At 41.4% G+C, this 17089-nt stretch overlaps 1 protein-coding gene across 3 annotated transcripts in view; it reads right to left on the bottom strand.

Annotated features, from left to right (window-relative positions):
• Positions 1–1778: 1778 nt before the first annotated feature.
• The window catches only part of LOC101167997 (sodium channel protein type 4 subunit alpha B), a 256928-nt gene continuing 241617 nt past the window's right edge, over positions 1779–17089 (bottom strand). For all 3 annotated transcript variants that reach the window (XM_020712432.2, XM_020712431.2, XM_020712433.2), the window contains exons 28-32: positions 14330–14383; positions 13912–14049; positions 12282–12386; positions 11401–11671; positions 1779–8550 (exon numbers count right to left, since the gene is read on the bottom strand). In XM_020712432.2, the coding sequence (XP_020568091.1) occupies positions 7253–8550; positions 11401–11671; positions 12282–12386; positions 13912–14049; positions 14330–14383 (1866 nt within the window). In that variant the 3' untranslated portion in view covers positions 1779–7252. The remainder of the gene's footprint in view (positions 8551–11400; positions 11672–12281; positions 12387–13911; positions 14050–14329; positions 14384–17089) is intronic.

Below are 17089 nucleotides of genomic sequence, written 5' to 3'. Positions count from 1 at the left end.
CAATGACGTTTGGTCCTCTTCAGGTGAGCTCAACGGAGGACAAATGCTGAAATGACCAAAGAGTTCACCCTCTGGGGGGCTCTGAAACGTCGCCACATGGTCAGATTAAGGATGATTCATGGGAGCTGCATCTCCCACTCTGCAAATGTCAGTCTGCATGTTTTTTGTCCACAGCCAGAAGATCACAAATGTTCACGAGAACCAATCAAGCCTTCTAGGACAAAGGTCTTTAGCCTCCAGCCACTAAAGTTGTCAGCCAGATACATGTTACATTGAAAGCATGGTGGTGGAAGGATGTTGATGTGGGCTTTTTCAGCAGTAACAGCATAACACTGCAGAAAATATTTGTCTAATTTCTAATACAATGAACTTAACCAACCTAATCAAACACAGGAACAGTTAATATCAGAAATGCAACTGTTTTTACACAAACTTTAAATAAAGCAACATTTTTATTTTCTATGGGCAGATTTGTTTTTTCTCATTGCAGGAGGACATTTAGCACACTTCCAATGTTTTTTCTAAGAACAATCGATTCAAACTCATCAGAATGTTTTCTATTGCAGACAAAAAACAATCATTTATCTGGGTTTATAATTTTTTTATTTTTTTATTTGTCCTGTCCAGCAGCTGAGAAAACAGATGAGAGCTGAAAACCTCTTGTGTTGGACAGATTTTACTGTAACAGCAGAGTTTTTTTTATTTTTTATGTTCGGACACACAAGGAGTATATTTGTATAAACCCCTTTTGTATTTCAGGCTAAACTTAATTTTATTAATTATGTTTGGAAACATTTCTTGTTGAACCAGACAGAAAAAAAGAAGAGTGAAGGAGAAAGTGGGATGTTAGAGATGGTTTTATAAAGTTTTTTATGTCAGGAAACTTTCAACTTTTTACAGCAAAATCCCATGAAGCTGCTGACCCACGAAGTTTGCACTTTTTGCAGAGTCAGCAGGTGTAGTTTCAAAAGTCGACATCCGTTAAAAAGGGAGATTTCTGTCAGATTGCAATGCTGAACCTATTTCTCAGATTTCAGGCGGATCAGACAGTAGATGTAGATGACCAAAGCTGCTGTTTTCTGTGTTTGGCTATATTCTGTTGGACCAAAACAAGAGTGAAGGAAAAAAACAACTTTGGGGTATTTGTTTAGTTTCTGTCATAATTGCCCCTACAATGGTCCCTCCTGGTGGAAATAGTTATAGATGCACTGTCCCTTTAAGAGTCAGGGCAGATGGGGGAGCTCCATCAAACATATGCTGAGGATGCCCCCCCCCCCCCCCCCCGCGCATTTGAGGGCTGAGAGGAAGTTACATAATGCAGTAAACAAATCAACACACTTTTCTTTTCCCTCTCAGTTCAGTGCCTTGCTCAAGGGCAATGAGGCGGTTAGGAGAAGACGCTCGCTGCTCCTGTTACATATGCAGCTTACGGAGATCCAATAAACCATTCATATATTTCCCCAAAAACCAATAAAAGTACAGAGAAGAAGTTTTTCAGAGATTAACCCTTGTGCTATCTTAGATGACCCCCCCCTTCCATCGACGTGTTCTCCCTACCATGACAAAGGTGGATAAAGGTGGAAAGATTTCATGTAATCCATGGACACCAGTGAAGATCACAAATCATTGAAGAGAAAAGGTTCAGAGCACTGTCTAGTGGGTCTAGATGACCCAACTCCCAATGGTATAGTGCCTAGGATAGAACAAGGGTTACACTGAAGAAAGTGACTGAAATGTTTGTAGTCAGAGTTGAAGGACAGACGACATCACAGCAGATTCAGTATTAAACTTTTGTCTCATTTATTACAGGAGGCTTTATTTTATATACAGAGACACGTGTTTGCAAAATACTAAAAAGTATTTCAACTTAAAGTACTAAAAAGTATATATGTGTTCTTTAAAACATCAGCTGGGGTCACTGAGGCACGGCGTCGCCTCCTTTACTCCGCGGTTTCGCCGGCTGCCGTCCTTAGCCTTTCAGAATTCCTGTTTTTTTTAACAGCAGTTGGGAATTTTGGGGTCAAAACCACAGATTTTCCGTCTGGAGTTCCACAACATTCACACGGTTGGACCTTTCCGAGAGCTGCTTCGTCTGCTGCTGCTGGGTTTGCAGCGTCAGACTGCGTGCTGGTCCTGAATGAACACATCAAAACATGGATCTTGTTCCACCTGAAAAGGCAACTCTCTGCAGATCTGAGGTTCCTGCTGCACTGATATGACTCTGGATGAAACCAGTGAAACCAGCGGGCGTGTAAACGAGGCGACCAGCAGTGAGAGGATGCCAGGAGAAAATTACTCTTCTCTTACTGTGGATGAAGGACTTGATACATTTGTCGTATTGCATTTATCACACAGGTAACAGCAACAACAGTAAGAAGAAACAATAGGGGTGTATTTTCTTTGCATTTCCTCTGTTGGTGGATGTTTTCGCCCGAGCTTTTGGTTCAGAAACGTCGGCAGCGGACTCATTCTAATGTGAACTTCAGCTTGTTTCAGGAGTTCTCCTTATGCACACTGGTGACGTGTTTGAACAGAGAGCTGAAGCAGCACAGCAGACAGCCGTCCACAGCCCGGCTGCGTTTGTGCTCAAAGCCGAGTCAAAGGTTCAGACTCCCTGAAGGAGGACAGCAGCACACACCAACTGTTTTGGTTCAAAGCTGGGGAAGCTCCTTACAACTCTTTGTCAGTGAACTGCAGAGGCAGAACTATTATAAAATGTTCTTCAGTAAGTTTTCTAAGCTAAGGCTGGATAATCTAAACTCTTTTGTTTCATTAATTAAGCTTTGTTTAAGTATGTCAGAGGTGTGTCTGACTTCCTTCGCTCTTCTCTACATAGTGCACTATATACATACATTCACCATTTTTGTCGGGGTTTCCAAAGCTGCAATTCCAAAATCCAGTGCCTAAGAAATTTCCCAGAAGCCTCTGCAAACATACCAGTGGGCATCAGTTCTCACTAGATCAGTGAATATCTATGCATTGCTTTTAAATGATTTTTCATCTATAAAAATGATTTAAATTTTTTTTTATTTTCATTAATCTTCCAAGTTTTCGTCATCGGAACACAGTAGAATCATAAATAGTCGTCGTAAAATGTTCATATTTATTAAGTTTTTACCTCAGGAAACCTGTGACGCCATGTTTACTGTTTAAAAAAAGAAAAGCTTGTGTCCGAATTGCTTTAACAATACATGGCACTAGATATCAACCAACCAGCAATTTTGTCATCCTTTCGTTATGTTAAAATATCGATCATGTGTTGTTTGGTGTTTGAGTTGCATTAACCTCAATATTCAGACTTTTGATATGAACCAAAGCCAGGACATTTCCAGTCTGCAGCTTTCACTGAAATGTTTGAATTTTTGATTCCATCTGTGAACGGAACGGCAGGGAATGCTAACCACAGATCAGAGACTGCCACAGTTTACACTTCATCCTATGTTGACTGAGGTTAGCTCCAGCTGTTTTACGGAAACATTTCGTAAGCAAGCTGGGATCTAAAATAAATTAGTTGAATTATAGACCTCACTGTCCCAAACCACTAATGCTCATCACCGCCTGCTCACGTCCCAGCCAGCCACTGGATTTGCATCTTTATTAAAGTACAGAACAGGTTTTCTGTGCCGCTCAGCTTCGGCATAACGCTGCTCGGTTTGCCTTCAGCGAGTCTGAACCTCTCAGTGTCCCCACTTAACCAGCTGTTTGCTAGAAAACCTGTGAGGAAGAGTCACAGTGGTGATGAAGCAGGACACACATGGAACATGTTAAAGCAGTCAGTCAAGGAACACATCAATTGATCGCTGAATGACATTTTTAATGGACAGATGAGAAAAACATGGCTTCAGATGTTGGGTTTGGTGTTGCAGGCACACTCTGGGTCTATTGCTACTTAAAACAGCCCTTCAGCACAACTGCAACCTGAAATACACCTCTCAGCAGTGTCGTAAGTGTCATCAGGTGATTTATTCTCAATAGAATTGAGTAGAAATAGAGTCCAGACGGTGCCAGTAGATTTTTAAAAACATTTTAAAGTTATTCTAGTAAAGCATTGTTTAATAAAGATCCTTTGAGTGACAACAGAGACAACGAGAGAGAGAGAGGTCGATCCAGGTACCGAGATCGAAACTGTACATGTCATAAAAACAAGCATTAACTCCGCCTCCATATTCACCTGTGAGGGAATCCAAGAAACGCCCCCCTCCCTGCTGTTCCCGGGAAACAGAGGTGGCAACTCACGTCAGGTTCATGCAGCGCCGCAGAAGTCCAACGCCACCCACAAACTCACCTAACATATGTTATTGCTAAACGCGTTAGTTCATTTTCTCTGTGCAAATAGGTAAAAGCAGCCTCGTTTGGCCCTCGCCCCCCCTCAGACCAACACAGGTCAAGGAAGAAAAGAAATCAGAAAGCAGAGGGTGAAAAAGAAAAAAGAAAAACAGCAGAGGATGGATGGAAAACGTTCCTTTCAAAGTTTGATTTGTGCGACTCTACAAAACTGCTATTACCTCATAAAAAGACATGCAGTTTGGAATAATCTGAACCATTATGGCTAACTTTGACCTTTCAATTCAACAGCCTTTTTCTGTTACTGGAAAAATCAAAGTTCTTAGAAAGGAAGAAAGAAAATTCCAGCATCCTGGAAAACCAGCAGCAAAGGCCAATGAGTTTTTCTATTCAGATCATGTTTACAAGTAAATAAAGAAAGGACCAGGTACAGAGGTCCTGTGCTTCAGAGCTAAGGGTTCATCTCCATTAAAGAAATGTTTGGAAAATGCAGTGTCCTAGAATTCTGGGATTAGCTCCAACAAGCTAAAATTATTTCCTATTATCGTCTGTTATTTTTAAACCATGAACCAGTTTCTCACCATCTTCCTTATTGTGCTGATCAAAATCCATGACTTGAGTTTCTGCAGAGTTAAGACTGAAAACAGACCCACAGCAGCTGATGCTATTGCAGTCAGTCGTGGTGTGTCTGAGGTGACACGGCCTCAGTGAAAACAAAATCTGATGATGGAGCATGGAGTTCAACCTGCGCACTGAGCTGAGCTCAGGCAACTTTACTTGCTTAAATAAGGCGGAACTGAGCTCAGTGCTGGTTTGTTGTCACGTCTGAACTAGTAGCAGCTCAAGCTGATAAAAGAATCAGGCTTCAAAGAATTGAAACAGTGAAGCTTTTTGGTGATCAATCAATGAATGTGGAGGCAGTCCAACAACTTTTATTAAGTATGATGTTGTACGCCATGGGTATGGAACTGCTCTTTTGACTGCTATGACCAAGGACTCATGTCAGATCACACCAGATGTCCCCACGTACCGTAAGTGACTATCGTCCTTTGATCACCAGCTCCAGTGCCCAACATAAGGGGTGGTTAGATGCTCATCAGTTGAGATGCATCACTTTTATGGCTTCGAGTTGCTTCTGTGTTTGATCTCCAGAAAGTCACAGCAGTAAAACCTGCAACGCTGGCACATGTGGGGAAACAAAGCAGCCTTTCCTCAAGCGATTTAAAGACTGTATCATGTCATAAAATGTAGGAAGACCGACGTTTTTGTTTGTGGTAGGACAAAACCAGGACCAACTGATCAAGAAAAGGGGGTGACATTGTACAGCAGATGGGAACCAACCTTAAGGTGGTGCCTGTTTGTTCTCCGAGCCTCACTGAACTTGTGTTTACGTTCAGTCTCTGAGGTTTTTTCCGGACACTGTGACAGCTCAGACACCAAGGGCTGAGCTTCATGTCGTCTCAATGCTGATTGTCTCATCACAGTCCCGTCTGGCCAGACAACATCTCAATCTGGTTAAATTCCAGATGTTTGTCAGGGCCAGAACCAGACCAGATGGGTAGTTCATGACAGCAGGTGATCGGTAAAAAGGTTTAGTAATGGAAAGTTTGTAGAGAAGGAGAACAGTCCTACATGGATATAGTTTTTTAAGCTTCTAAAATTTGTTGCATGCTTAAACATAATGGTATGAATTTATTTTATTTGCATCTTTATTAAGCTTTGAAAACGTACATTAACCTGAGTTTTCATGCCGGCAGCCAGTGATGATATGAACGTTAGATAAAAACTCAGCTAAAATCATTAAAGTTTGCATTTTTACTTTCGATTAACGGCTTTAATTCTTTATAGAGTATTTAAAACGTGTTATAGTTACCTCAAAGTGAATGTCTTGCTAAAAATGCATCACTAATTAGTGACCTAATTGTAATATCTAATATTTATCCTCATGCAGGACTTTTTACCGACACATCACCCACCAGGCGTAAGCAAGGGACAGGAAGCTGTTCGCCAACGAGGCTAAACATCTAAGACGAGTTGGGAAATTGTTGTTGTGCACTTTTTTTGGTGTCATCAGAGGAGGAAAACACCTCCTCCCAGGCTCCTGTCTGTCTATTCAGCCCGGGTGCAGTAAAGTGTCGTTGAATGTAAACTCAAAAGTGCAAACCTGCTGAACAAAAACAGATGATGCTGCTTTTCAGCTTATTGAGATGACCGCAAAGTCTCTTCTATTCTGTTACAACATGGCAGCTCAGCAACTTCTTCATAGCTAGCGCCACTCCAAAGTCAAAAGAGAAGCTGCTTTTTTTTACCAACTTACCCTAAAAAATATAAAAAATAGTAATAATTGTACCGCTATTAAAAGACTGGTAACATCAACAACGTTATACTTTTACTACGAAAAAGTTTCTTTGATTTGCCCTCCTCTCTCAAGTCTCCTTAAGTTAGAAAACCATTGAGAAGCATCGCCTGGACACCGCCCTTACAGCAAAGCATAATCTGAGAATATTGATCAACTGTGGGAAAGCCCCACCTGAGCAGTCAAATAAATAATAGATACATCTGTAATATAATAGTTCTGAGCAGCCGTAGGTGAGGCCAAAGACCAGTCCAGACTGTCAGAAACAGGCAGTGGCTCCCTTTCATTCTTCAGTCTTTTGTTGCTCCAACAAAGGCAAAGTTGACTCGACAGGAGAGATTTTTCTCTCGCTTGTGCAGTTTTTCCCTTTTTCCTTTAAAAAACTCCCCCCAAAAAGTTGCCCAGCTGAGTCCTGGAATCTACATGGGGAACAGGAAATGCCATAAAAGGTAGTACATAAACCTCTTAGTTTGCTCCTTCAGTCACGTCCTGCAGTTTTTCACTCATAGCATTTTGGGGGCAGCAGCGTCCCTCAGCTACGATACATTCAAAAGCAACAGAACGAACAGCTTTCCCCCAAAAAGAGGTCGATTTTTGGCGTTACAGTTGCTCCTAAGGTTCTGTGTCCGTCTGTGTCTTGGGCTGAACCGCTGACTGATTGCTCAGTTCTTCTGCTGAGGTTTCGACTACTGTTTCTGTCTTGACCGCGAGCGGATGATAGATTTCCGATGCAGCTCGTGTCACACTGTTGTAAGAGGGCGGGGATGAGGGGGAGGAAATCGTCGTAGACCGCTCTATCCTTAACAAACTTGAGACATAGTTTTCTTTCATCATGGTCGCAATCAGTCCTTCTTTCTCAGGGGCATCATCTCCAAATATCACCTCGCTTAGCGCTTCACCGTCCTCAGTCGCGTGCTGAGGCGTAGTGATCTGACGGTACAAGTAGGAAGCCGCCTTCACCTGCCGTATCATCAGGTGTCTGCGGTAGCACCTCTGAATAATGGTGGCAGAAACCTCTTCCTGTTTGCGCCGTAAAGTTGTTGTTATCGGCTCGTAGGAAATTTTGGACGGATTGGCCATCATAAACTTCTCCTCCATCTGCTGCTTCAGGGCGTCCATCTCTCCAGACTCGCCCAGCACACGCTTGGTGAAGGCAAAGAGGATGTCCAGGCAGTGGATTTTGTCCCCACTGACCATTGGCAGGTCCATGGAGATGAGTTTGATCCTATTAGGCTTAGCAATCCGCAACGGCTCTGACAACGCATCAGCAAAGTCTGACAATTTGGCATATTCAATGAACTGTGTGGCCTCAGGGTCAAACTTCTCCCAAACTTCATAAAACATCTCAAAGTCGTCCTCGCTCAACGGCTCGGTGCTCTCCTCTGTGGCTACACTGAAGTTCTCCAGGATGATGGCGATGTACATGTTCACCACAATGAGGAAGGAGATGATGATGTAGGTGACAAAGAAGGTGATGCCAACGGATGGGTTTCCACAGTTTCCCCTGACTGTGGTGCCCGTGTGGGGGATGTTAGCGTCACACTCCTCCGGCGAGTTGTTAAGAATGGGGCTGAGCAGGCTGTCCCATCCTGCAGAAGTGGTGATCTGGAACAAGCAAATCATGCTGTTCCCAAACGTCTCAAAGTTAAACATGTCATCAATCCCCGCTTGTCGTTTCACATAAGCAAAGTTAGCCATGCCAAATATGGCGTAAATGAACATGACGAGGAAGAGGAGCAGTCCAATGTTGAAGAGGGCAGGAAGAGACATCATGAGGGCGAAGAGTAACGTCCGGATGCCCTTCGCTCCTCTGATGAGGCGCAGAATGCGACCGATACGTGCCAGTCGGATCACTCGGAACAGGGTCGGGGACACAAAGTACTTCTCGATGATATCGGCGAGGACAATTCCTGAAAGACAAACAACAAAAACATGACAGTTAGGGGAACTCAACCCACAAACCCTCCATCTATCCATCCTACTTTCATCCATCCCCTTCCTCTTCTCTGGGGTTTGGATAACAAGGTCAGAACATCAGTAAGAAATTAAGCAGTCATTACAGATCCACTCCAATGAAAATTGTGTTTTTTGGTTTCATTTGCACGTCCTCGTGGCATTTCTTTCATGACCGAGGGCATATATAGAGAAATAAAGCTTCAAATTTCATTTCTGAGTTAGGGCTGGGCGATATGGCTTAAAAATAAAATCGGATTCTTTAATTCGATTTCCGATTTCCCCCCGATTTTTTTTACCCCCTACTTAAGGAAAGCAATAAGTACAAACTGCAGACAACTTAAAGCAAATTTTGCTTTTATTTAATCAAATGCAAGAAAAATGTAACCCCCATTTCTGGGATGAAAAATAAATAAATGAACACACTCTTGGAATCAAAGTATAAGATTTTTCTTCTTCTCTCTCCCTTTTGGACTTGTGTTGTTTTATATAATTTTGTTTTATATAATTTTTGTCTTCTTTTGTTATTCTACACTTGTTTTCACTTGTCCAAAATAAAAAGGTTACTTAATTTAAAGTCCCAGCAGTGTTTTAAGTCACACTTTGTAGTTTAGACTAAAAGGAGACAAACATTCACCTTTAGAGTAGCACCATTTTCTAAAGGATTAACAATGCAGCTCATATCTGGGGTCTAAGGTTTTAATTCAATTAAGAAACCCTGTTTTCTCCACGGAGAAGATGATGAAGCAGCAGGAGTCGTGGTCACCCCCCCCCCCCCCCGCCGCAATTGAATACCGGTACAAGTAATAATTACAACGCAGTATTCTTTATTAACAAATAACAGTAACAAATAACTAACTAATGAACTAACTATATAGGTGTTGTAGAATGAGTATGAGTGTGTGTGTGTCGGGGCGCTGCGTGTGTAAGAGGACTGAGCGCGTGCCACGCTAGAGTGAGTGAGAGTCTTTGACTGCGATGGACTTTATGCAAATGTTGCAGCTTGGGGGGGGGTCTCTTCCTCCACGTCTGTGGCAGTAAACCCAAACCAGTTCCAAACAACAGATGATTTTATTCCTTTCTTGGGAACAAACTTCCCACTCTCAGTGGTAGCCATGCTGTCGCTTGCTGTGTTGTGTGTGCTATGATGTTGTTGTTTGCCGCTCGCCATACCGCCGTGTGAAACTAACGCTACGGAAGCTCTGGGGAGCCAAAAATGCGCCATTGCACAAAAACTCGATTTAGTTATTTTTGAAATCGCCTGTAACAAAAAATTTGAATTAATTAATTCAATCGATTTTTCACCCAGGCCTATTCTGAGTATTTATATGCTCAAGGAGCAGAGGCAAAAAAATGCTGCCAGAAAAAGAGTTTATTTGTGACATGGAAATCACGCTGGGTGGGCCTCAAGCTCCCTGCTCTGCTTAAACATAGAGGGAAAGGCCCACGGCCCCGCCCATAATTCAGAGAGGATTTTTTAATGAACTCCTGCCGCTCTGCAGAAACTATGTCCTGAAAACAGCAAAGTTTTTCCTTTAGGCTAGAAACTGCATAATTGTGCCATTGTGATTTTGGGCTATATAAATAATATTCAAATTGATAATGACATTGAAAATTGAAAATTGAATTGTTGGGAACGCTTTGAAAATGGATGCAAAGATGATTGGAGTGGGACTTTAAAACAATGTTTACAACAGAAACCAGTAATTTAAACCAAACTAAAACCGTAGCTGGAATGAAAATGTTATTAGTCTTTTTCTTGATTTGCTACATGGGTAAATAATTGTGGGGGCAAACCCCCTAGAATGAGCAGGTCAATCCTTCTATTTCCTCCATCTTGTCCTTGTTAAACAGGAGTGATGAATGCAGAGAAAAGCAGATCTTCCCAGACTCACTCCTCCCTCCCCCACTTGTCTTTCTGAGGCAGCAGTTGGAAAGGATGAGTGGTGGGGAGTCAAGAGGGAACCACCATCATGTAGTACATCAACCCCCCCTCCCTCCAGCCTGACATCTCTATCACACACACAGCTGATGTAACAGGTCAATCATGTTTGATTTGTCTCCAGGGGACAACCTTCTGATTGCTGCTGTTACACACACACACACACCTACACACACACCCACCCACACACACACACACACATCCACATACACTAAGTGGTAAGGATAACCCGAGGGGCGATGCAGCCCAAAGATGACTCCAAGCAGCTGCATTAACAGTTTTTGCAGCATCACCTTTATGGGTTTTTTTTTTCTTTGTCACCAAACATGGAGGACGTCGTCGGTGGGTAAGCCTGTAGGCCATACTTTGACAGATTGTAGACAGATTGCTGTTGGTTACCACCATAGTGGTCAACATCAACATAAACAAAATCATTTTTTTCGAACTCTTTGCAGTTCAGTTTATTTTTCTTTAATTCAATTGATTTTCCAACATCTCACTAAAACCTAAACATCAATGAACTATAACTGCAGGTATTGGTAAATTGCATATACTTTAATACCTTCTTAGATAGCCCAAAGTGCTGTACAGTCCCAGTCCCGTTCACCCAAACACACACACTGATGGCGGCTTTGCTGCCTAACACTGGCGCCAACCGATGACTACCAGGAGCAATGTGGGGTTCAGTGTCTTGCCCAAGGACACTTCATCGCTCTACTTCTGCACCACGGTTGCCTGTAAGTGTTTTTTATCACCCTTACAGTAATTACAATGACAAAGCACCGAATGGCAGTTTATCGAACAAAGTTGCATCACAAAGCAACAACTTAAAGAGTTGTGTTAGAGAACAGATAGAATAACTCACCAACGATGGAAAGGATGACGACAACAAAGTCAAAGATGTTCCATCCGATTGTGAAGAAGTAGCATCTCAGCGCCACAATTTTAATGAGGCACTCAATGGTGAAGACGACAATGAAGGCCAGGTTGACGTGATACAGGATCTTCTCCATCTGAGGAGACTGCTCGTCCGTTTCCACCATCATGGTGATCATGTTGAAGAGGATCAGCACCATGATGATGATGTCGAACGCCTGTTTACCAACCAAGTCGAAGAAGAATCCCTGCAGCGTGTTCTGAAACAAAAAAAAATAAAACAAAGCAGAAGCAGTTTCTTTATTGGAGCATCTTATTTTCAGTGGCTTTGAACAATGTCTTATACAAAAACATTTTTATTCTACAAAATCCTAGAACATAAGCCATGCTCCCATTTTCACTTTAAGCCTTAGTCACATGCGCCTGTACAGGGATTGTACAGGCGCAAAGGTGCTGCAGGTTTTTGGGTTGTCCTGGCCCGTGGAGGGAAGCAGCAGGATCTTAAGGGGGGCGCAGGTTTGTCTCACAGTTCCCTAGAGGCTATTACGGTCACCTCAAGGGATGTCAGAAAAATTTAACGTATTATTGCAGTGTGTGTGGTAAGAGTATTGCGAAATATTTGTGAGGATAATGTAAGTTACACGCAGTCACGGGTAATGTAGGCTCACCGAGTGGTCTAGGATTTTTAAATTTTGTGTGGGCCACCTGCATGCCCTGTATGAGTTTGCACTTTTTCCCCCAGCAGACAGCCTGTACCCACCTGTTGGGGCAGATCTGACCAAGGCTTATGGACCAAAAATAACAAGTCCATTGTGATGGAGAACTTTTAAAGCAAAGTTTGTTAATGTTTTTTGTGTTGTGTGTTGGTACCAGAGGTCTAGGGATGGGTTTCTGAGGTTTCTTGGAGCCCAGCTTCTTCATGGCATTGTAGTATTTCTTTTGTTCTTCTGTCATGAAGATATCCTGCCCTCCTAAGTAAACACACCCAAAACCTAACATTATTATCACCAAAAAACAGTACGAGACACCATACACATACAGAACTGCCCAATCCTGGTCCTCAAGATCTACCGCCCTGTTTGTTTTTCAGAAATCCCTGGCCTACTTGCTGCTGATCACCTGAATCAGGTGTCGTCAGTCAACCTAAACCTGGATTCATCTTATCCATTTAAGCATGGATTAAAGCAAAAATGGAAAACAAGATGTGGCTTTATCGTTTTAGTCTGGCTTTCTTTGTTCTGCCAATTTTTAGAAAAGCCATGCATTATTAATGTCATATCCCGACAGCAATTATGACAACAACCATTGACGGCAGTCGTTTTTCTAGAGTCATTAAACCCCATTTTCCACCTATCATCATAAATCCTCTCTGTGAAATCTTCCTTTCCTGTGTGACATCATTACTTTCACATCTGGAGGATTTTCTCTACTCCCTAGAATGCTGCTTTGGTTCATAAAGGTTTTTTTTGTGGCTCTGTGAATGTCTACCACATTTTAGAATGTTTGAAGTCTAGATTTTGTCTGCAGCTTGGATCATTTTTCTGTTGATGACCAGTTTAGGCCAATCTTTTAAAGTTACACAGATGGATTCATGTTTGTCCATACCATCATTAGCCCCCCACATCCTGTTGTTTTGATGAACCCCAGGCTGCCTGGAAATGGCTTTGTGATGAAAACTACTCTGTAAGACCTATTTCTGTAGACCCATCGCTGCTATTTTTCTACTTTGGAGTTGCATTAGCTTACACCTTAAATCTGTGAGGGGAAAATGTTCCTTCTATGTCCATGCTTAGTTTCTCTTTTAGAATAAATTTTTGTTAAACTTGTTTTGACATGATGGAAAAAACCTCTGATGTTGATCTGAGCTTGTATTTATCTCAGAACCATTCTATCCAAAACATATTTCTATTTGTACAGAATAGAACATAAGTGTATATTTCATTTTTGTGAAACTGTTGGAGAGTTTTGCGATTTGATTATTATATTTAAAAAATGACAGCGTTCCCTTGGTATATGGTGGTTCACCTTTTGCCGTCTTGCTACTTTGTGGCTTTTTTTCAGGGCAACTTTGCATGCTTTTCTTTTTTAAACAGAGCACTGTGTTCTGCGTCCTGTTTGGCTGTTGATCTTGTCAATCAATCTTCTTCTGTGCTGTGTCTCCAACAAACATGCTGCGTGTTCAGTTTGCCACAATTACATGAATCTTTTATTGTGTTCAGATCGTTGTTTTCATTCTCTAATTCTTAACTTATTTTCCTGTAAAGGTTCAACTTTAAGAGTTTAAACAAGAGAGAAAAGTGTGAAAAGTGTGTTCATGTCTGTGTGAGAAAAATGGACAGTGTGTAGTGAGGAGTTTTACAGCCATAAAACATTTGTAATCCTACTTTGCAGATTTCACCAACTGCAGGTTATGTATGCAATGTATGTTCCGCGGTAAACGAGGGAACACTGTGCTACGTTTTAAAGGCAATAAATCCATTCAGTCGTATTTAAAACTTATCTTTCGTTTCTGCTGGTTGAAATTGTCGATGATGACACCAATGAAGAGGTTGAGGGTGAAGAAGGAGCCAAAGATAATGAAGATGACAAAGTACAGGTACATGTACAGATTGATCTCCTTGACAGGCTGCTCCTCCACCTGCAGAGAAGAGCCACGAGTTCAAAAACAAAAACAAGTATAGCAGGGATGTCCCTGATTTCTCTTCTCATCCTTTACTTCTGCTTGTATCCGAGCTTTAACAAAGCTTAAATTTTAATTAAAAGCTCTGAGTACATAAACATGAAAATGATATCCTTTATTTTTGTCATTCATATTTTGTCAGCATTTTGATTGTCACTTTGAAGCGTTACTATTTTTTGTGAAGTATTTCTAGGGTCCTTTTCACTTAGTGTCTTTGAACCTGCAAATGTAAACTCACAGCTCTGGAGTCCACAGCCGCATACATGATATCCATCCAACCTTTGAACGTCGCCTTGAAAACAAAGAAAAGTTTTTGAGTTGTGATGAACAATGTCAGGTGAAGATGCCTCTTAATTAGGTCATTTCTGTCCTCTGGAGATGTGAGCAACAGCTGAGATATTTGTGAAAACACACCACTAGAAAGAAAGGTTGAATAATCCATCATGGAAAAGGGAAACATGGTGTAACACCTTAAAAAATGTCAGCGCTTTGACTTATGTGATACGAAACATTTGGATGAGAAATTGCTTAACAAACGAGAGAAAATGCAAAAGTCAACACTACTCTTTGCATTTGTAAAGTTCACGCTTGTTTTTTGCTGCAGACGTCTGTAGACATTAATCTCTGATAACTGTGCTGCCCTGGTTTCTGCTGTCCAAAGACTTGACATCCTTGAGGCTTTTGACTTTAACCTATCAAAATCTGACTTTTTTGTTGTGTTGCAAATGTCTTTAGAAATGAGGGAAAAAACTCAACAGGATTGTAAAAAAACTCACAAGGATTCCAGTTTATTAAAGAAAGCCATGAGCGGCTTCATGAGTCCAGGAACATGACCCAACGTCATAAAAGAACACACTGCAACTCCTTTTCTGTCTTTGAATCTAGCCTGAGTGATGCCATCCATCCATCCGTCCGTCCGTCCATCCATCCATCCATCCATCCATCCATCCATCCATCCATCCATCCATCCATCCATCCATCCATCCATCCATCCATCCATCCATCCATCCATCCATCCATCCATCCATCCATCCATCCATCCATCCATTCATTCATTCATTCATTCATTCATTCATCCATTCATCTATCCATCCATTCATCATCCATCTATCCATCCTTTAAACCATCCATTTATCCTTGCTTTCATCCATTTATCAATCCATCCATCATCCTTCCATATATCCATCAATTTATTCATCCATCAATCATCCACTTATCATCCATCAATCTATATTTTATTTTATTAATCCATACATCAATTTATTTAACCATTGATCATCAATGGATGATCATGGATTGATCCATTTACCATCCAATTATCCATCTATCTATCTTTCCTTTTATTTGTCCATCAATCCTTCCATTTTTCCATCCATGCTTCAACATTTCATTCTTAAAAAATGTCATGGTTATTAGGCATCGTTCTTATCAGAGGAATTCTGGGGTCGTCCAGCTCTCGCTTTGACTTAGCAGAAAAGATTGAGTGTGTCTGATTTGGCCTTTTCCTTTTCTGCTGCTGACATTTTTATCTGCTATACCTGAGTTGCATGTTTTTATTAGTCAACTGGGTTTTTTCTGTGTCGCCACGGAAACGGTTTGAGTGCAAAACTGAACAAAAACCCTGAGGGAAACCTCCTGTTTCATCAGAAATGTATAATAAAAAGACTGGCAGCTACTGTTTTTCTCAATGAGATGCCCTTTTATGGGCTTCCTTCGTCCGTTTGGTCAGAGTGTCAGTAGATTCAGGAAAAAGATGAAGCAGGTGGAGAAGAAAAAAACAGTTTTGAGTGGGCGCTTGCTAAAATCAGGTGTCGCCATGGGTTACCACCTGCTATTACAGCGAGTGTCTGATGTGAGTGATTTGAGTGTGTGTGTGTGTGGGGGGGGGGGGGTGCTGTAAAACACAACAGCCTGTAAAACATTACCATCCACCATCCGTGTAGAGATTAAATTAAGGACATTTAGTTACAGACCAGCTGTGGCTGATGGAAACTCGTTGGGTTTGTTCAATTCCAGCATAAATGATGATCAGGATTCGGTTCTAAACTGATTGTAGGTCTAAGGCCAAAGTTGAAGGTTTCTGCAACATGTCTGACACAGGGCCCTCTCAGGCTGGACATGCACACAACAACTCACAATGTACTTCTACGCAGAGCAGTGTCTCAGTTCTGGACTTCTCTTTCAGAGATAGTCCTGCTACTTACAGATACAGCTCATGACTGAAGCTATTCAACAGAACGGATGCCGACCAGTAAACAGAACTTTGTCCTTTGATTTGATTGCAGCATTCTTCTGTAATCCTGGGAGAGATTCTCTCCCTCATATGGACATCACTGAGGTTTCTTCTTTTTTCTTCTTCTTGAAATCCATTTTTTTTTTAGTTTTTTCTTACCGAACAGGAGGGTATAAGGGCAGAGATACCCCGTTTAGTTTAGTCTGTTTAGTTAAGCAATCAGCTATTGTATTTTATAACTGATTTTATGTTTTGTACAATTAAGTGAAGCCCGTTAAAACAACTGTGTTGTAATATTGGGCTACATAACTAATTGAATTGAATTGAATTGTATTTCAAACTCCACACGTTTGACTCCTGAACCAAAGCTGTTCTTCAATCACACTTGCAAGTGATGGTCATAGAGAAGCTTTACACCTTCTGAAGCTAACAGCAGCACATCTTTGTCGAACTAGTTCAATCTACTTAATGCCAGCAAAATGAAGCAATTCCGGTTCTGTCAGTACCAACTAAAATTAACTTGAAGAACTAAAGCATGTGGCTGAACAAACTATTACAACTCTTTGGTAAATATTTGGTGCTACAGTCAGAAAAGAACCCAGACTGTGGATTTGATCTCCTTCTTTAAACCCAGATCATCAAAAAACTGAGCCAAATGATGGTAAAGAGAACAGTAAAATTAACCTCTACCTAGTGCTGAGATTATAACATCTGCTTTTTTGATGTTAAAAAAGGGTGTTAGAAGTTCTTTTTGATTTAATCATG

Source organism: Oryzias latipes, chromosome 20 (genome assembly GCF_002234675.1).
Source record: "Oryzias latipes chromosome 20, ASM223467v1".
NCBI classification, from domain to species: Eukaryota; Metazoa; Chordata; class Actinopteri; order Beloniformes; family Adrianichthyidae; genus Oryzias; species Oryzias latipes.
The sequence above is the reverse complement of the archived record's forward strand: the minus strand, read 5'-3'. Positions and strand labels throughout refer to the sequence as shown.